The sequence below is a fragment of the Buceros rhinoceros genome, unplaced genomic scaffold (genome assembly GCF_000710305.1).
Source record: "Buceros rhinoceros silvestris isolate BGI_N320 unplaced genomic scaffold, ASM71030v1 scaffold8363, whole genome shotgun sequence".
Lineage (NCBI taxonomy): Eukaryota > Metazoa > Chordata > Aves > Bucerotiformes > Bucerotidae > Buceros > Buceros rhinoceros.
Window position 1 is genome coordinate 2930 of NW_010404164.1, and position 20550 is coordinate 23479.

A 20550-nucleotide genomic window follows, 5' to 3' on the forward strand; every position below is an offset into this window, starting at 1 on the left:
CCAGTGCTGTGAGTGCTGCCTGGCTTCTCCTCAGCCTTTGTTTGCTCTAAGGATACAGAGGCTGTTGCACTGGGTGGCAAGCACCTTCCGTTATCCTCCCAGCAATGCTGACTGGTAATTACAGCCAAACAGGCTCAGCGTCCCGGTGCTGTGCCTCTAGTTGCAGTTGCTTGATTACAGGGATAAGAGTTGTCCTTCTGCCAGTGCTGTGAGTGCTGCCTGGCTTCTCCTCAGCCTTTGTTTGCTCTAAGAAAGCAGCGGGGGAAGAGTGTTTCTGCTTTTTTACCAGTCCTCTGCTTTGGTCCTCCAGAGAGCTTATGTTCACAATTAAAATGGACTTAATAGGGATTTTCTTCTGTTCTATCACGCTTTCTTTGTGCCCTGCACTTGGCTGGACTGTGTTTTCTGAAGAAACAGACTGAAAATGTATTTTAATGATCCTCTAAATTGTGGTGGCTGTTAGAAAATGGTGCTTTAGGCACAGAGGCACCTTTGAGCTTTAAAAAACGTGACCTTTTGTCTCTGGGTGCTTCCACACAGCATTTATCTAGAGATCAGGTAAATTTTTACCTGCCTGAGATGCTTCCTCTGAAGTAACTGCTTTTGAAGAAAGAGAAAAGAGCTCTTGATTTTTTTAATCATTCCCCACTGACTGAAAGTGGGTGCCGCCACAGTGGGTCACAGGTGTCTGGCTAGTGGATATTGTTGTTTGATACTGAAGCCATGAGTTAGAGTTCTAAGTGAAGACTCCATGTCTATAGGTGTTCTATTCCGTAGGGTTTGGGTGACCTGACTGCGATAGCACTGTTTTTAGGAGAGAAGAGGTGCTAACCTTATCATCCTGGCTTTATTATAGCTAAGGTTGCATCTGAAACAATTGCCAGGGTCGTTTCTTTACTCCTGTTTTGAGTTAGGAAGCGGCACCAAGACAGATTGGGATCAGTTTTGCTGTGTCAGTACCATTTATTGTAGAGAGCATTGTGAGCTGAAATATATGTAGATGGCTATCAACTTCAGTTGTGTCATTAAGTTATTTTATATTTTCTCAGTTAGAAGATGGTGGGGTACCCTGACGGATAGGCCTGATAGAGGATCAGAATATATTTTCATCTATGAACAGTGTGGGAGTTTCAATATTTTAAAGAAAGAGTGAAACACTTACTATTTATTGCATTTACAGCACAGATTACTTCCATCCAGTAATTAGGAATGATTCAGTCTTGATGAATTACCCTGCCTTACACAGCAATACGGCTAAAGGACACTCCTAGCTGACTGCGTTTTGTGTGACCGATGTGATACATTCCCAAGAGACCGAAGCACTTTCTAAGGAGGGAATACATTGTCCTCGTCACATCAACAGTCCTTTCTTGGGTACATCGTGACATCCTTTTGAGGGCTGTGTTTGTCACCATGCTGTATGGGAGATGTGTGCGTAATGAATCCAGTGGAAATAAACAGTGTTTTCCCCCTTACGAATATTTGATCTATGATTTATTTATCCACCCAGACTTGGACTAATAGCAGGTCAAATGCTGCCTGTTTGTTTTCCTGTTGACATATTTCTATCAGCAGTGTCTTCTGTATTAGGGACAGGAAAAATATTAGCAGACTTATAAAACAATGGCTTAACGAGACCAATTCTTTGATGTAAGCTAGATGGACTCCACTTGGGAAAATAATAGGAGATTAGGTGGAGGGGAGGGGTTTTTTGCCTACTGTGAAATTGTCTGCGTTAGGCTGGAAGAAGAGTAAATTGAGACTGACTGACTCCACCAGAAGGTCAGACACTGACCGGTTCTAGCAGGCTGGTCTCTGCCAGGGTAGATCTTGCCTGGGTACCCCTGGGTAGCTGCATGGAGACATGAGATTTGCTGTTTCCCCTTAGCATGCTCCAAGTGATGGTGGAAAGAATCAGGTTTAGTATCACTGAAAATGCCTAGTGAGCAAGTCAGAGCTAGTTGCAGGTAAGGATTACAAGATTTTTGATAGGGAAAAAATGCTAAAAGAATCTAAATTTACTGTCTTGCCATAAACGATCAAATCTGTTTAGTCTGCTTTTCACGATATGATGCTGAGTTCAACTTAGTGCATCTGAAAACAATCAGTGGGAGTGTTAAAGCAGAGAATGTCAAATTTGATTACGGAGTTGGGGACCCCACGAGCACCCGTGGGTGATCCATCAAGAGTCAGAACTTGTGTAGTTCTCTCTGCTGTGCCGTGCCCTGCTGCGTATCTTTTGGCAAGGTAATCCCTTTCCTTTTGCCTTGTCTATTTAAAATGTTACATATCCAGGAAAGGTAGAAACCCTTTATTATGTGCTTCATACAGGACTTAGCTCAATGGCCTGCTCTTCTGCTAGAGCTGCAAAATCCATTGTAATAAAATGAATAATAGTGGAGAGTTTCATCAAAGGTGTATCCCGTTACTTGTTATGTGAAGGGCCGCTTCTCTTTGGTACACAGACTATCTTTTCCCCTAAAAAAGAAGTTTCCACTATATAAAGCACAGACTTTTGCATTTAACACTGCCAATAGCACAGGTAGAAAGAATGGCTCCTGTGTGCATTTCTTTCAGAAGTTGTTTCAGGTTTAGTGCAGCTTTGAGTTAATAACGTTCAAACCTGCATTCAGCCTGCAGAGTGCAACGGCTGCTGTTTGTCTCTCCCGGCGTCTATCGACAATATACTTTTCTGCTTACAAGAGACAGGCTGTCAGAGACATGGGACTCAATAACATTCTGGAGGTTGGCACGCTTTCGTTTGAAAGAGCAGCGTACAAAATCTAAACATTTTAAATTATTTCTGCTTTGAATGGCTGCTCTAGTTCATGGCTGGTTATCTCCCATTTCAAAGACTTCCGGCATTGAGGAAAAGAGCTCCCCTAAAAGCTGCTGGCAGTTCTGGTGTGACTCCTTCTAGTCTCCTACACTTTTTCCTGTTCATTTCTTCTTTATGTTTTGAGAAAACATTTTGAATTTTCCTGCAATCTTTGATATCAGGAGATAGGAGCAGAAACACAGACTTGCGTTATGTAATTGTGCGCTTGGCCTTATCTTTGTCTGCAAGGCTGATGTTTACCTTTGAAAAGGAAATTAGTCTTTTTGAACAATTACAGCCTCTAAGCTTTCATCATGTCTCTCTAATTTGTAGTGCTTTGCTGCTAGTGCACTGTCAGATGCTCAGTGAAGTTTTAGAAAGATAATGTCCTTAACAAAGGGGAAGTAATTATTTTTTAAATTTTTTTTTTAGAAGAAAGCTCTTTTTAACGGTCATTTGAGCTGATGAAAATCTTCTCGATAAACTGGTCTTTTAAATTCAGAAGGGATAAAGCTAAGATACGGTAGCAGGCAGGACTGAGCAGTTGTAGGAAGAGAGAAAGGGGGAAGCTGGTTGAGGAACAATTCCTGAGAAGAGGATCTAGGGCTCACAGACCAGTGATAGCTGTGTGTGAGCGGGCAGAGCCGTGTGGTTTAGAGAAGCCAAGCCGAGCTGCAGAGTATAAGCAGGAATATTGACTGCAAACTATGGAAACAAAGCCTTCTAGTTTACTGAGGAGTGGCAGGCTGGAGCTAAAGCACTTACCTCAGGAGAACCTAAATGAAAAGAATTAGTCTAGAACGTGCTGCCTGTGAGGAACGACAGTCAGAAAGAGGTTTTGCTTTTTGGCTTGAGAAGGGCAGGCTGGGAGATGCAGAAGTGAAGGAGGCGCGATGGTAAGCTCTGGATATAGGTGTGGACCGATATAGTTACCCTGCAGAGACATTTCTCCTGGAGCGAGGTGAACACAAGCCCTAGTGACTTCAGCTGCAGAAGTATTCAGGTTAGACCACGAGCAAAACTTCCATCAGTAGAAATCGTTAAGCAATGGATGAGATTGTCTGGCAAGACTGTGCAGTCTTGCTCTGTGGCGGCTTTCAATGACACAAATAAATCACTTCTGCAAATAAATTCTGTTTGGGTTGATAGGAAGGGAATGATTTTTTGCTTGTGTTTATTGGGTATTCTTGCTAATACCAAACCCACAATGAAATTAAACTAAATAACACTCTTAAAATTTCTCAATTTTGCTCACAATTTGTAGCAAATACACATTTCCCAATCTCCTTTCTAAAAAGCATGGCTGGTTTGAATGGTTCCTGCTGTAGGACTGTTACATGAGTCTCATGCGGTCAGTGGGTAACTTCAAGTGGCAACACACTCCAGGAGACTTCAAGAAAGCAGGGAGACATGCTCTTACCTATACCAGTTAGAGCAAAGCAGTGTGCATGCAGACTTTAGCTTTAAAGATGAGCCTCGCTTAAACCTCATTTTAACATGCAAAGGAAAATTTTTAATAGAATATTTTCTAGATAGTCTAATAAAAATTAACTGATTGAAAATCCTAATGTCATTGATTTACTTTCAACACATTAAAGCATGTAATAGCATGAAAACGTAGAATAATTGTGATGTGAGAAATAGAGGAGGGGCGTATATTTACTTATAACCTGTTGCAGCATCAAGGACTTGAAAAGAGACAACAGTAGGCAGTGCCTGGCTGAGAGGATGGTGTAATTCTTACCACTGTTAACAGTAACTAGCCATGGAAATTCTCCCTGGTTTCTAATTGTAAGCATTATAGTGTGCAAGTATGTGTGTACTGGTCAGTACAAAGTATCTGGTTGATGCCCACAGGACTAAGCATCCACTCGAGTGCTTAGCAGGAGTTGGGTCCTTAAATGACCCTTCTGTATTCCTTTGTCATGGCACTAAACCTGCTGCGTCTCTTGAACTTTATCTGAGTAAGTGCCGCATACTGTATTTATATCAGACACATTTTTTTGTTTGCATTTTGGCTTTATGAAATGTCAGAATCAGTCTTACACTAATGAAATGTCCAAATTTCATCTCAGCTATGAACATAGCTGCTAATCCTATAAGGTGTTTACTTTCTGCCTCTCTGGCTATGTATAGTAACAGGGAGTCCGCCAACTTAAGCAGTGCTGACAAACGTCTCCCTACTGCTAGTCAGTCTAACAAATGTTATTTCACTGAGTAAAGATTTTAAATTAATTGATTAAATGTCTTTAAAAGCCCTTGCAACCTTTTACTGACCTGCAGAAGGAGCAAACTTGTCGAAGTAGTTACCTGAATGCTACAAAAGTACCCCCTGAATCCCACCCGGTTCAGTCATTTTTATGCTTTAGTCTTACAATTTCTTAACTTTAATCATTTTGATGGTAGCGGCTGCATTTTGGGCAGAAACAGGGAGGGCGAAAGTAGAGAGGAAAAGCAGGCTGTTCCAAGGGGTGCAAAAGTGACAGGAAAATGTGAGCCAAGGGCCACTCTGAACTGAGCCCGGGCTTCCTAGCAAATCGTACAGAGAGAAACTATGACTTCCCAAACCTTTCTTCATAACTGATTTAAATTTTTTCCTGTGGCCTTCCCCAAGCGAGAGCTGTGTACTTCTCAGCATGAGATCTCAGGCTGCTTTGCTTGGTGGAGGCTGTGGTCAGAGAGTTCATGGGTGGGCTGTCCACAGGGGAGCATGGCTGTGGTTGTGTATGCAGTGACATTTTTTTACATTTAGATTCTAAGCCTCAGGCCCTGATTTTCCACCTCCGTGCATTCTGAGTAGCCCTTGGCCGCTAAGCAGACAGTGCAGAAGCCTGCTCAGGTAGGATGGCGTATTTATTTGCCCTGGCATAGCGTCTGAGGAATTAGCCAGGAATAGGGCCCTGGTGTGCTGACCACCACAGACACAAAAGAATCTCAAAAAGTGTTTCTCAGACTTCTGATGCCCGGGGAACACTTTGCTTTAGATGGGAATTGCTCGGCAGATGAACAGATGTGGCCAAGCAGTCATCACCCTGTGCAGCAGTCCTGTGAAGGGTCGTTGGACCTGTCACACGACGTGACCCTTCTTTGGGATCCCAGGGCTCTTGGTCCTGCCGGGTTCTTGAGCAGGCTTGAACAGGTAGAGCACACAGCAAAATTTCCCTTCCAAAACATTCGGGAATCACTGAACTTTTTTCCCCCCCCTGGCATGGAGGAAGCTGATGAGGAACAGGAGGAAACACCCCCAGGAATGTTGTGGGAATGTGATTTGGTACCTGACTTGTTCTGATGTAGCTTAGTACAAAATCACAGAAGCAGCAGCCACTGCCTGGCCTGGTTCCTCTGACTGGTGCTGCACAGCTATTGACTGTGAAAATAGGAGACCCATTTTTGGGTGCTTTCCACCGAAGCATAACTGCTCCTCACATTTCTAGCAATGGACAGCAACCAGGCAGGAATTGATTTTGGCAGTTTAGGACCAGATCTTGTAGCAGTACGAGCTGACAGGAAACGTGGATGTGTTTTCTCTATTTCTGTATTTATGCCACTGATACAGCAAAGGAAATAAAAATGCAGTTTCAATTTTCTTGGATCAGAAGATCCTCCCCTCAGAAATCAGCCTCTGGTGTGGCCAGTGGAGACCCTCTTGATTCGCCTTCTTAAACACATTGGTGAGATTTACAGTATTAGTATCACTCTTGTTCCAGGGTGAACAAGCAAGGTCTACTTTGCTAGGTGACCTTCCATGTGATCAGAAACAGGAGCCTGGCTTTTAAAAAAGTGAATGAGATTTATTCATAGCATACGTACATAGTTATCAGAAAACATGAAAAACAGCAGCTGATGGGCCTCTGTTTGTGAGAATTAGTTGTGTTTTCCTCTTGTAATAGACTTGTCCTCTTCTGATTCCCACCCTTTTTCAGTTAAGGTTGCTGGAGTTTATACTTCAGTGTCTTACTTTGGTGTCTGTGAAGGATTTATCATCAAATTCATGTTACAGCATGACAGAGAAGTACTGTTTAAATAAATGATCACTCCTATGGTGACAAGGGACCCAGTATACCTTTCTAGCTCTGCTATGCAGGACTCAAAATGATCCTTAAGCAACCCAGAGACTTAAGAACCTCAGGAAGTCTCAGGCAGAAAGGTGTCATCCCTCAATGCCTGATTAGGAACCATTTTCTGTTCAGTGTTTTTAACTTTCTTCTTCTGTTCAGTTCCTGCTCTGCCACTTAATACCCGTTTATTGGAGACTGCTTTTAGTTTGGTCCTTTTAAAAGCTCCCTGAGGCACAATGATGCTAGAAATTAATGTATTCCCTTCTCTCCCATCGAGCAGATGTGCGTATATTGAGTTAGTGTCTCGAACCTTTAGCTGATTTCTTTTCAGTGTAGTTGAATCACCGCTATGTACCAAATCCGTTTGTGGCTTTTCCTCCTTAAACTATAGCGATATGTAGATTTGTATGAACAATAATTTTAGCTTTAGCCTCCAGGATTCCCGTTCTTGGCAGGCCCCGGCTGCCCCGTGCCCGGATCTGTGATGCCCGGAGGTAGAGCAGCGACTCCTTCACGGGCACCCCCTTGCCATGGGGAAAGGAGCTTGAGTGCCCTTGTGAGGTTGAGAGCTGTGCTGGTGGTGGCATGTGCCTCCGGTGGGGTCTCCCAAGCCAGCCAGGTCTCAACTGAAGGGTCAGACAAAGTGTGTCCACGGGCAGGATGGGCTCACTAGCCTCTGGGCAACCATCCTAGGAGAAGGACAACTCTGACTCTAAACCCGGGCAGATGGAGCTCGTTTAGCCTTGTAAGGCTCCATCATCTAAGAGAAGGACACTCTAACCAAACCTACGACCCGAGGACTTCGCTGTCACTGTCCAAGCTCGCTGGGCCCTGGCAGATGAACCTCAGGTGTAAAGGGTGGAGCCAGTTCCGCGCATGCTGGTGCCTCACCTAAAAAATCCACCGCGCAGCCCCAAAGGGTGCACTCATCGCTTGCAGTGAGCGTGGGAAAAGCCCTTCCCAGATCTTCGTTTGCGAAGTCAAGCCATGATGATGAATTTTAGCTTTAATTGCAAAGCGCTTGGGTGACTTGCAGGTTTTTACAGAATCACTAGTCCTAAATGCGCTACACTATTGGGCAGCACAGGGCTCCAGTTGTTGAGCATGGCTGGATTCAACAGGAGGATGTGTAAGGCACCCTTGGCTTTCCAAGACCCTGAAGTGGCTGGCTGTGTCACCTCTGCCCACCCATCATCTTCTTACTTGTTGGAATACAAGTTGTCTTTGAAAAGATTGCTGCTGGTTGGAAAGCTGAGGACTTCAGTGAAAGCCTCCTTGCCAAGGAATTCACGTGTATTCCAGCTCACTGTACAGCCGGGTTAGGGTAACTCCTGCTTCCCCTCCTCTGAAGTGAAAGAAAATCCTCTCATGTTTGTATTACACAAAGCCATGATTGTTACTTCTCAACACTCTACCTATAAATGGCAGTGGCTTATTTTCCATCAGAAAATGTGAGATTTCTCTCCACATACCTGCAAATCTTTGTACCATATCTCCTCTCGCTGAGGCACTCAACAGAAGTAACTCTTTGGAAGAGCATCAGTCCTGTCCTACTTTTCCAGCCTTACCATAAAAAAAGTGCCATCACGCTCAGAACTAAATGTGCCAACCTCAGGTTGTGTTTAGCAAGGGTAAAACACCATAAAGATTCCTTGAAATCCCCCCAGCCCCTTAAAGTAGACAGAGTACCCTTCCCACTGTACTAAAAAGACTCAGGTGTTCAGGTAAAGTCTTTCAAAAATATAGATTTATTGTAAGCACATGAAACACCAGGATAGGCACAATGATAAACACAGGAGGACTAAATACAGCAAGGAGCTTGCAGCCAGGCAGTGCACGCCATAACTTAGAGGCAGAGGTTACCACTTCACACAGGAGAACCCACTGAAAACTGGTTACTTTTGGTACTAGACATTCTAGACTACTTTGCTCATTGCAGTTTTAATTTGAAAATATCCTATCGCTCTGCCCCTTTCAAGCTGTAATTGGAAGTATTTGCGTAAATACCTGTATTATTTTAAATACTGTATAAAGTGCATTCAGGTAAGGATGAAAAAAGGTGAAGGCGCAACTCCCAGTGCACTAGAGGGGACTGAGGCAAAACATACTCAAATCATTGACAAGCAAGAGCTCGGTTTTGAATCAAACCCTAAGAACACGTTGAGTAATGGCACAGTAATGCAAACATGGTTTCTAGGAGACAACTTCAGAGCAGATACTACCTACTAGAAATATGGCTTGACAGCATATTTCCCTTTTAAGTTTTGCAGAGCAAGGTCACATTCGTCTGTTGATAATTACTAGAATAAAAATATGCTGAAGTTTGAAATGTTGCTCCTAATGTGATCCTGAACAGTTGTTACTGTAAACAACATTGTCTGTTTTGAAATAGTCCATTAATTCTTGGGTGTTATTGTCTGCAATTTCCTGTAGACTGAGAGCTGCTATCTTGGAATTCCAATTAGGTTCTTGCTAGGTTAGAAGTGCAGCCCTTTCCATCTTTAGCCTTTAAGCCTAAAGCTGTTTCTCTTAACATCAGTGAATCAGCATGTCTTGCTCAGAAGCTTAGGCTTTATAGTTCACAAGTAGTTAAGGGAAATCTAAAGATTAAAGAAAACATGAGCTTCATCTCTTAGCTTCTTGTAACTCATTTGTGTCTCTCAGGAACTTGAGAAAGGCTAAGGGATATTGCAAATTAAAACACTCTGGCATCATTTTTTTTCTCTTAAGACACACTGGTAATATAGAGGAACTGAGCAGCACCAAAAATTCCACTTGTTTTTAGACAAGTGGACTCCTTGTTCTCCTTTCTGAGAGGTCACTGTAGTGCTGGAGCCTCTTACACTCTTGCCACATCTGTTACTTTTGTGGAGGCCTCAACTTGGAAGACAGTGAACAACGTTCCCAGTATTGTGATACTGACAGAAAGGATAGAATAGTTACTGTCATTTTTCCCTTACACTCCCACAGGAATAACTGCTCCTGATATGAAAGTAAAAAAAGAAAAAAGAAACTTTTTTTTAATTGGAACTTCCACCTCTATTTCAAATCAATTATGCTTATGAATAGCCAGGGGGAAAAAATCCTGTAGATTCAAGAGCTGAATTCTTTACCCCTTCTCAGTCATCCTTCTTGTCAGAGGTACTTGAGGTATCCTCTTCATTGCCTTCAGGACAGACTTTATTTCTTGCAAGTGGTGTAGTTTCTGAGACGGGGGCTGTAGTCCTTCTAACTGGACTGCGTTTGACTTCAGGTGACTCGGTGTCATTCTCCTCCAGCATATCTAACTGGTATCTCTGTAGATCTAGGTATGTAGTAAATAACTTGGCATATTCTGGATGCTTGAGTGCAAACTCCTTGAACTCCTCTGAAAAACACAAAAACCACAGATACTATAGTGCAGCAACAGAATCAAAGAAAACATTGGAGCCTGCTCCTTTTGCTGAAGCTCATCTCCAGGTACCCTCCTCTGAAACATCTCAGGCATATTGCACAAAGTATCTAGGTCTATGCTTCAGCGGTTGTCCCGAGAAAGACGGTATGAGAACCATCAGGTAATTTCAGGGAGAAAAAAGGTAGGAAACTCTCACTGTCACCACGACTATCGGAGTGCTCTTTGTTACAAGGGGATGTTAACTTACCATAGGACAGCTTCCCGGTTTCATCTGCATCTATTTCTTTAAAGAGCATAGAAACATCCAGATCAGGCACCCCCAGAGCTGACTGAATGATACAAGCAAACTCATCTTCCGTTATAGTGCCATCCTCATCCATGTCAAAGAGCTGGAAAAGACGTTAGGTGCACAAATACTTCAGCATCAGTTTGCCTAAGAACCTGCTATATCCTGCACAGTATCCACCCCATGAGGTTTCTCGTATTCAAGAGGTGATCTGCAAACAGTGCCTGGGATTAGAAGGGACTGGTTGCATGTCAGCTCCTTTCTCTTGCAGAAGATGTTACCTATTTCCTCTGGAATGAGACTAAGCAGACACTGAGCAAAGCAATGTACAGCTACAGTTTGGTTTAGAATATTCTCCAATAGGAAAAGTTCGTAGCAAACCTGCAACAACAAACCAACCTCACAGCTTTAGTTCAGTAATAAAACTCACACAAAATTCATCAAAACAAAACATAAACAAAGGTTTCTGTTAATTGTCAGCAGGGCCTGCTAACTTGTCACTGAGGGTCTGCGGGATTCAGCCACTCTATCCTGGAGCATCTTAGGTTTTAGTCTTCGTTAAGTTACAGCACATCTGCCATCAGATTAAACTTGACATAGGTTATGCTGTGAGTAAAATACCTAAATTTTAGTATATGAGGTCTGTCACCCACTAAGGAGTGACTGTAATTAACAAGGAAGTTTTGTGACTGAAGTGCAGGCAGGAGGTGTACGCTATCACCCCATCCTTCCAGTGCAGTGCCAGTGAGCATCTGCTATGAATCAGCCTCTGGAGGAATACAAGCGATGGCTGGCTGTAATTCTGGAGTCCTCACTTCAGGCAACTTTCCCATTGCAAAGGAAAGTTCATTTTGTGGCAGAGAAAACAGGTAGTACGCTATCACCCCATCCTTCCAGTGCAGTGCCAGTGAGCATCTGCTGTGAATCAGCCTCTGGAGGAATACAAGCGATGGCTGGCTGTAATTCTGGAGTCCTCACTTCAGGCACCTTTCCCATTGCAATGAAAGTTCATTTTGTGGCAGAGAAAACAGGTAGCAAAAGGAAACCCATAGCTCCATTTCAGACCAAAACAGGCATTTACCAGCTGAGCCAGTCATTTCCCACTGACACTGGGAATTAAACGAAATTGCTAATTTTATAATCAGCACAACTGCTAAGAAACTGAAGGGTATAGCCTTGAAATCAAAACAATGAAACAGGAATACTAGTTGCTAGGCTTGCTTCTTCCCCAGAGTTGGTATTCCTGAAAAAGCACAATCCCTTTGGAGAGCTGTAGCACTTCTCTGTAAAGCAGCCAGTGGATGTAACGGATTGCCATAAAAATTCTGGTACTTCCCGAGTATGCATCAGTTCAAGATGAATATGTTCCATGTTTGCAAGATGAATATTGTTCAGTATGGTTCATAAGAACAGATTAGCGGGTAAAATAACTGATTCTGTGTCAAAGATCTACTAAAAAAGAACTCACTCGAGCATTTTCTTATTCAGGGATTCACAACCACGGCATCCCTGGTCACGTATCGCCTGCTTGTACCCGAAATCTGAAAGGGGCTCCTGCTCCTTGATTGCTTGTACTATCAGGACACCATAGTACAAGCCAACAGATGATCTTAGATATAGCCCACTTTTGGCCGTGCCAGTCCTAAATAGCCCTTCTTGATTTTCTCCCCTCCTCTTTGTTAACAACTGACTCTCCTGAGCGCTGGACCCACAAGAGGATATTGCTCCATCTATTGTCTGTTTGTGACATTGATGAATCACAGCAGAACCAACCTCAGGCGAAAAAACTGCAAGTGCTGCTGAATCATTTTTGGAGTTAGCCTGCCAAACTACGTATTCATTAGTGCCTTCACATGGCTTTTGAAACCCTTTTCTATGAAGCTGATGCCTGCAATTCCCCCCCTCCCCTTCACACTCTAAATGTCAATTGGTTTAAGAGTATTACTCACATTTGCATAACAGTTTGAAGCTATAAACTTATGATTTGAAAGCTAACAGATTTACGGTCAGTCTTGATTTGTCAGGTTTGTAGATTGACACTGACTTGAACTTACCTTAAATGCCATCTGAATAGTCTCTTCCGTGTTGGCTGGGTTACAAAGAATCGACAAACCAATTACATATTCTCTGAAGTCGATGGTGCCATCTCCGTTCTGTAACCAAACCACACATGGCAGTAGTTACAGTTAGTACTGCGCGTCACTTCGTAAGCTGTTGTATGAATCAACTATATAGTGTGCACTAAGACAGTTGACAACACAAGGGGTATTTGTTCTTCCTGGGGAAAAATATTAACAGATTGTTCCATATATCTAATACTAAATATTTCCAATACCTAGAAACTGCTTATCAATGTCTATCTTATAAACACCCAAACAAAACAGATTTAAAGCAACTTACAAGTTTTTCTTTAGTATATGACCTCTGAGCAGCCTCTAACAAGAACTGGAGTACCTATGTTTGAGGAAACTGAAGAGTGTCTGTAGCACTGGCGATTGCTAAAGTTCAGGACCAATGCAGCATCCCAGAATACACAGACCAACAGTGAGGCTCTTGCCTTGAGTTACTTCTTCCTAAGAACCTTCAGCAATAAAATACATGCTAGCAAAAGACAGCCCGATGACGTACTCAGTCTGCACGGCCTCTCTCTAGCCTTTGAGGCACATGCATTGCCCTGCGTGCTGTTCTGAAGGCAATACACTGTCCCGCCTTTTAAGGCAGAGATGCAATGAACTCGTAACAGCCTCTCTGATAATTCCAGTTTTGACCTGGATGACCGTTTCCATGTGTTGACTACAAAACGTGAGGCTCGCTTGGTCGGCACCCGTGGTTAATTCTGTGTCAGCTGTGTTCCACTGCAGATGGGGAAAATGGCAGATGCCTGCTGAGATAAATCCTTGAGTCAGTAGTTCCTGTGGCCACACTGAAAGCTGCTTGGGAGTTTTGGGAAACATCCTGCCTGGGGAGAAGCCATGTATAAGTGCTAGGCGATGGGACACAGACTAGCTAATGAAAGCACAGTAGAGATGACGAGTAGCTCAGGGTTTGGACCATTCACAAAAGGAGCATTCATCAAAAACACCTTAAAAGCGGAGTTCCCATTGTGGGTAATGTGTCGTACATTTCAAGAAGAAAAAGATTTTATTAAAAAGTGGACTCGCTACCTCTGAGAACAGCACAAAACTTCTTCAGCCAAGCAAGAGAGGTGTTTCCTGGGCAAAGCTGCAGTGAGCAGCCGGATCTAGAGTCTGTTTCTGGCTCTTCTACCAGGTTCTAATGCCCACATGAGCACACCAGCCTTAACCTTTCTGTTGGTGGCTTTCTGCTGCCGAGTAGTGGAACAGGGAGCTCGCCAGTGGAGGACTGCTAAGGCTGCTCTGCAGAGCGCTTTGAAAACCTTGGCTGTGACGCCACAGGGATTTCTGTTACTGAGTTCAGGTTTTAAGGTAGTTCTTGATTAACAGTGTCATAATGCACTCAGTACTACCTGTTCTTCATCAAGCTACGCATCCGGCAGGATCTAAAGCTTCTATGGTGCAAGTTAATTCAGCCTTCCAAACCCACGCAGGATTGCTTTGCACAAACTACTGTTACTTTCTTTATACTGAGGGGCTAACCAATCACTTTGGAAAACATGCAACCTTTGAACATCTTGTACTTTAAAAACATGTGGATTTTAGGGAAACTTTTTAGCAAAGATATGAATAATCTTTAAATGACCTTCATGTGTTTCTAAGGGATATGACTTTTGACAGTTTTTAATCATTAGAACAAGACAATGCTCTCTCATAAGCTGTTTCATTTACAAATCTCTGCTCTCATTGTGCTGCACAGTTTGACTCAGAATATTTTGGCTACTTTGTAGTTCTCATAATTAGAGATACTAGATCTTCAAAATGTATCATTATAAACCTAAACTTTAAACTGAAGCAAGAGAGTAGATAATAATTGTTCAAAGTTCCATGGAATATTATTTTGGGGCAGTTTAATACACTGTATTCCTAGCAAAGAATTGTTTGATGCTATTAGAATTTTTTTACATTTATTTTTAAAGTTAAGAATATTTATCACAGCAAAAGAATTGGGAAGTAAACATTAAATAAAATAATCTCATTAGCAGCTTCTGAAATAAGTTAACATACTGAAGCCGCACAGGGGAAAACAACGAGAGCTAATAAGGGTCCTCGCAGTCTAAAACCCAGCAATCAAACCGGAGGGCAATCTGGTACACAGAACTGCAGCCACTTGAGGAGGAAATGAAGTTGCTGTACTGCAGGATCGTGTTGTGACTAGCCCTTGGCTACCTGCCAAACGCTCTGGAGTTTTGGTGAGGATACATGGTAGGGCTGTGGCCTTGAAGAAGAGATGGGTGTTGAAAACAGGCAGTGCTCGTGTAGCACCACTGCAAACAAGCGCTTGCAGTAGCCTTGCTACATGTCTAGCTGTGATGGCAGCCTGCGCACCCAAGAATAGTTTAAGGAAGCAACATGTGAGCTGAGATCAATTCTCTAAATAGCAAGGTACAACATCAATATTTACATACTTTTATTTATGTTACATAAAATAATCAAAACATAGTGTAACCTCAATAGCCCTTGTTTTCTTTAAGGAAACTATAGTTTTCTGCTACTCTTTTCACTATAGCGTGCTAGGGGAACTAGGGGTTTGTTGTTGGTTGTTTTATATAATGAGTAGATCTTACTCTCTGGGAAACAAAGGTTGCATTGTCGTAGACAGTCTCCACTTAGAGCGGCACAAGGACTGCCGGACAGATGCAGTCAATAAAGTTTAGAGTACTACTGCCTCAAACCTTTTTTCTCACTATGTAAGGCAGCAGGAAAACTCAAGTGTGTCTGTGTGCACGCCAGTCATTCACGGTTAGCTGAGAGACTTAGAGGGCTGCCACAGAGATGGTCCAACTGGACCTTTTGGGGAGCAACTGCAGACGCACCTTATGTCCATATCCAGGCTCATCATGTAAGAGGTTATTGCTGTAACTGCAGAATTTCCACTGCCTGTTGCTGTATGCAGGTTCTAACTAGTCAGAAAGGGAAATTCTGAAGCAAACCTGGTAGGATCGTGGTCACCTGGACCTATCACTGTCCCTCATGCTCACTCTTCTATTACTCAGAGGCCAAATGCCCCTGTGGATACCTGTGTGCTTTTCCACTGAAGAACCGGGAGAGGGGTGAACGCCATGGGGAAGGAACTGACCTCTTTCACCAGTTTGCGCCAACAGGAATATTTTTACTGTTTCTGTCACCCAGCTTGGTAGTAAACAAAGTGCAGGAGGAACAAAGTCTGGGCATAAGTTGCAAGTTACTTTTTCCTCAGTTGCAAGTAAAAGGCTTCTGCGAGTATGCCAGGGAGGAGATTTATCAGTTTGGAAAATAGTATTTGCCAAGTGTAACTGCAAGATTTAGAAATCACACCTATGAAAATTTAGAAACAAACCCAGCCCACAGTACTCTATTAGCATTCAGATGCCCTTCAGGTATTGTGTGGCACTTCTCAGTTAGTCACTGATGTCTCCCGGGGGAGGGGCATGTGGACTCTTACAGCTGCCTGTGCTGCTCAACTCATCCTTTCGCATTCCAGTCAGCCAGCACACACCCTAGACAATTTTATTTTAAAGCAGCAGAGCCCTGCTGAGAAATCTGCTTTGTTACACTGCAGTGCAAGAGCTGTTTTCGTCAACTCCGTAATCCTCAACTCAAAGAAATGTACCTTTGACAGGACATGCTGCTCCTTTTCCTTTTACTCAGAAGTGGACATCGTAGAAGGAACTGCATAACTATAAGCAGCTTGAGTGGGATGCTGATAAAATTTCACTCAGATAGCCAGAGGTTGATGTTGGCTGCCTGGCTGCTGTGTGACTGCATTATTACAGCAAGCGTCTCAAAGTGTAAATGTAGTATTTTAAGTTGTTCTCATAACTCTAATAAGGCTCGAAGGAAAGAGAGAAAAGAGTTAATAGAATTGTAGGAAGGAGAAGAAGTTTGTAGAAGTAGCCTTATGGAAGTCTTCAATTTTGACCTGGCCAGCAGGTAGAACTGACAATAGACAGGTTTTGCTTCAGCAGACAAGCATGAAAAAGCAGAAGCAGGAAGGAAATTAAATATGATTACAGAAATTCATTATCAATATAGTTATAGCAGCTCTCATGTTTTTCCCCTTGTTAGAAATAACCGCACAACTCTCTTCACCAGTGATTGCCTTCGGGCAAACAGAGCTTTATTCCAGCTTAGCAAATGCTGACAAATCAGAACAGTAACATCAGCACCAAACTTAGGAGCCTTTCATATAATAATTATAGTCATATTTAAGCCATGTTATGTGAAGAAGTAACTAAGCTTTGATCCTTCTACTTATTCCCTCACTTCAGAGTCTAGAGATAGTTTCTGGAGACTGACTTATGCAGCTGTCCAAGTTACACAAACCCTTCAGGAAAGCAGACTAAGGCATGCACAAGAGAAATCGCAATGCTTTAAGCTGACCTATCTACCACTAGCTACGTCTGCCTTAGAAAAAGGACTTAGTACGGGACTGTAGTCTTCCATCTGCCAGACAAAGCTTAGTCTTCTCTGCTAAGCCTTCACGAATACATGGTCAGCTCCAGCCAGTCTTCAATGGTCATTTTGATCTGTCCACTTCCATCTCGGTCCAGGGACTTGAAGGCCCGGAACATGCTGTCTAGTCGTACCAAGCAGCTAATGAAGTTGTTGAAATCCATGCTACCATCCTCGTCAGAATATCTGCGCATGATTACCTGGCGGAGTTGTTCGTTTAGATGGAACCCTGCAGCCTTCAAGGCGTCCGGCAGCTGAGCTCTCCCAACAGTGCCTGACTGATCGGTATCATACTGCTTGTACACATATTGCCACTTCTTGATGTTGTTCCACAGATACTTAAACTCTTCAAAGCCCAGTTTGCCATTTGTATCATTGTCCATGACTGCTACCATGCTACGGCATGTGTCTAAGCTGAAGCCATCTGTCTTCAAGTCTTGATGTCTGGAAATGACTTTGTTCAGGATGTCCCTTAGCTCTGTGGCAGACACTTCCATATCATCTCCAGCCAGCTGGACAAAAAGACGACGAAACCGCCTGATCTCCTCACTCTCATAAGCTTCCACATTTGTAAAATGACTGCGAGGAGGTGGAGGTGGCTCTGGATTATACTGAGCTGCTGCTTCACTAACAAGATTGACAAGACCTCCAACAAGTCCTCCAAGATTCCCTCCATGCCCACCTCCTGTTAGGAGACCTCCAAGGCCACGTGCAAGGCTACCTCCACGACCACTACTGCTGCCTCCACTCAGCAAAGCTTTTGCGAGGAACATGGTGAAGAATCTGTGAAGGGAGCTGCTGAGAGATCCAGTGCTGCTGTAACTCTCGGAAGCCGTATTGTATCTGAGCTGGGTGTGGGCAAACCACAGCTTATCTGCGTGCTTAGACTTCGCCCTGTCTGTGCACGTCTTCAGCTGCCAGAATTATCGCACATCTCACTAGTTTCTGCCAACTGCAGATACGCCTCTATTTCTTTTTTTTTCTCTGCATAGTTAGCTTTATGTGATTTGAGGAATCTTTTCAGAAAAAAAATGGTGAGGGTGAAACCCACAGAGCAGAAGTCTCAAAGTACCTGTGCTCATAATTGAAGCAATTTGAAGAGACCCCTGCCCTGTCGCTCAGGTAAGCTGATCTCCTTAAAGATGAACGCAGAGAAAGCTTACTACAGTGTCGTCTGTTCTTGCAATCTTTTACACCTTCAACTTTTTAGTAAAGTGAGCATTGCATTGGAAATGCTGGTAACCAACACTGTTGTGCCAGAAAGGAAAAGTGAAAGGCATCTTGATTGCCCTTAACTAATTTGGTTGCCAGACTGTATCTGTGTTGTATGTACTGCACTTCAGAACTTGGACTACATGTTCATAGGAGCTAATGGTCAAACATGGGGAGGCAAGAGTGAAGGAAGGATGAGTACTGACCCTTCTAGGGCTTCGTTGCATTCAGCAGTTAAGGAAATACATTTGACTCTTCTCTATTTTAGAGCTTACCCTCCAGGACTCCCGTTCTTGGCAGGCCCCGGCCGCCCCGTGCCCGGGTCTGTGATGTCCAGAGGTAGAGCAGTGATTCTTCCACGGGCACCCCCTTGCCGTGGGGAAGGAGCTTGCGTGCCCTTGTGAGGTTGAGAGCTGTGCTGGTGGTGGCGTGTTCCTCCGGTGCCAGACAGGTCTCAACTGAAGGGTCAGAGAAAGTGTGTCCACAGGCAGGATGGGCTCACTAGCCTTCGGGCAGCCATCCTAGGAGAAGGACAACTCTGACTCCAAACCCGGGCAGATGGAGCTCGTTTAGCCTTGTAAGGCTCCATCATCTAAGAGAAGGACACTCTAACCAAACCTACGACCCGAGGACTTCGCTGTCACTGTCCAAGCTGGCTAGGCCCTGGCAGATGAACCTCAGGTGTAAAGGATGGAGCCAGTTCAGCGCACGCTGCACCTCACCTAAAAAATCCACCGCGCAGGGCCGAAGGGTGCACTCATCGCTTGCAGTGAGCGTGGGAAAAGCCCTTCCCAGATCTTCGTTCGCGAAGCCAAGCCATGATGATGATGATGATGATTTTAGAGCTTGTAAAATCTTTATACGTGGAAAAAATCCTGAAACAGTTTTCATTGGCATATACAAGGCGATGAGCTCCTAAGGCCAGGTGTACTGCTAAAACCAACTTGGTCAGGAAGAAAGATGCTGAGCTGGGAGAGCTCCTGCGGTAAGAACCAAACTCCAGTTCATGAGCACTTGCAGTACAACACGCTGCTTGCGCTGTGGCATGGTGTGGACGCCTAGAAGTAAGATGAATTCTATGCTTTAGTGACTGATGCTCCTGGTATAATCAGAGGGGCTCATCCACAGAGGTAGAAAATGGGAGAGATCACCAGTGACTATGGAGGAAAACCTAACTGATCCAATGAAGACACAGCCTCCTTCATGGCTGGAGAGAGGCAAGAGGGGTCCTTATAGTGTCTAAGAGCACCCTTCACCAACACAGCAGGAGCATACACTCTAGTCAGCTTCAATCTGCCTTAAACCATCTACCTGCAACTATATTAGTGACGCTGTCAGAGCGTACATAAGCTTGAATGTGGGGTAGACAGAAAGAAATATGCAGCCATTACCAGCATGAAGGTTATCTTCTGAAGGGGGTGAAGCAGCTTGGTCCAAGAGATGGCTGTTGTCTCACAAGGTACAAGCTGACCAACCTTTCTTACCGAAACTTAAGGAGGAAACTGTAAGAGTCGCCTCTCTTGCCTACAGGAATTGCCAAGCAAGAAGTGTTTACTAAGCTGGACATCAGCAAAACACGTCAACAAGTCAGTTAACCAACTACTCACCCTGTCGAAGAGCAGAAACAGCTCTTTGAGGACCTCGGAAATAGGCAGCTTCAAGTACTCTGCAAACTCCTCAATTCCAATTCTTCCCCCTTTGGAAGCACTTGCAATAGCAGCAAAGGTGTCCAGCTGCTCTCGGACGTGATTCCATTTCAGGCTATACAAACATGAGGGAGAGGAGGAATTTCTATGCGGCAGATCTTGGACTGATGGGATGTCAGTAGGAGTTAGTGAAGTGTTCAAAGACGAAAACCACCCAAACAGAGCACTGCTGTACTTCCAACCTGATATTTTATATTAACTCAGCAATTAAGGACTGCTCCTCCCCCCCTCACCCCCCCGTTATTAACAGTAAAAGCAGGCAGGTCTATGCTTGGGTGTGTCAGACTTCCTTAGAGTCACTTCCCAAACGCAGAAGCATCTGCCCAGTCACCGGGCTAGTCTAGCAGAGAGCTCTTCCTTACCGTGAGTGCAGGAGCAGCAGCATTTTGCTGCATCATGCTCTAGGGCGAATATTTCCTTAACAGAAGGGAACAGACCCCAGCTCTATTAGCTAACTCTACCCAAACACCAGTGATGCTACAGCTGAGAGGTATCTGATCTCTCAGC

The 20550-nt window shown here is 43.9% G+C and overlaps 2 protein-coding genes across 2 annotated transcripts in view; both read right to left on the reverse strand.

The window, feature by feature from the left end:
- Window positions 1–9995: 9995 nt before the first annotated feature.
- LPCAT2 (lysophosphatidylcholine acyltransferase 2) overlaps window positions 9996–20550 on the reverse strand; it is a gene marked incomplete at its 5' end in the record, with an annotated part of 23120 nt that continues 12565 nt past the window's right edge. Inside the window, 4 exons of the mRNA XM_010133262.1 lie at window positions 9996–10243; window positions 10518–10659; window positions 12611–12709; window positions 19945–20098. Coding sequence (XP_010131564.1) covers window positions 9996–10243; window positions 10518–10659; window positions 12611–12709; window positions 19945–20098 — 643 coding nt within the window. The remainder of the gene's footprint in view (window positions 10244–10517; window positions 10660–12610; window positions 12710–19944; window positions 20099–20550) is intronic.
- Window positions 17152–17898, reverse strand: LOC104490907 (calpain small subunit 1-like). The gene has a single exon (XM_010133261.1). It carries the CDS (start codon window positions 17896–17898, stop codon window positions 17152–17154), a length of 747 nt encoding a protein of 248 aa, XP_010131563.1.

What these genes read in the sequence shown, in the direction of transcription:
- LOC104490907 (XM_010133261.1), bottom strand. Translation starts at nt 17,898, where the DNA reads ATGTTCCTCGCAAAAGCTTTGCTGAGTGGAGGCAGCAGTAGTGGTCGT.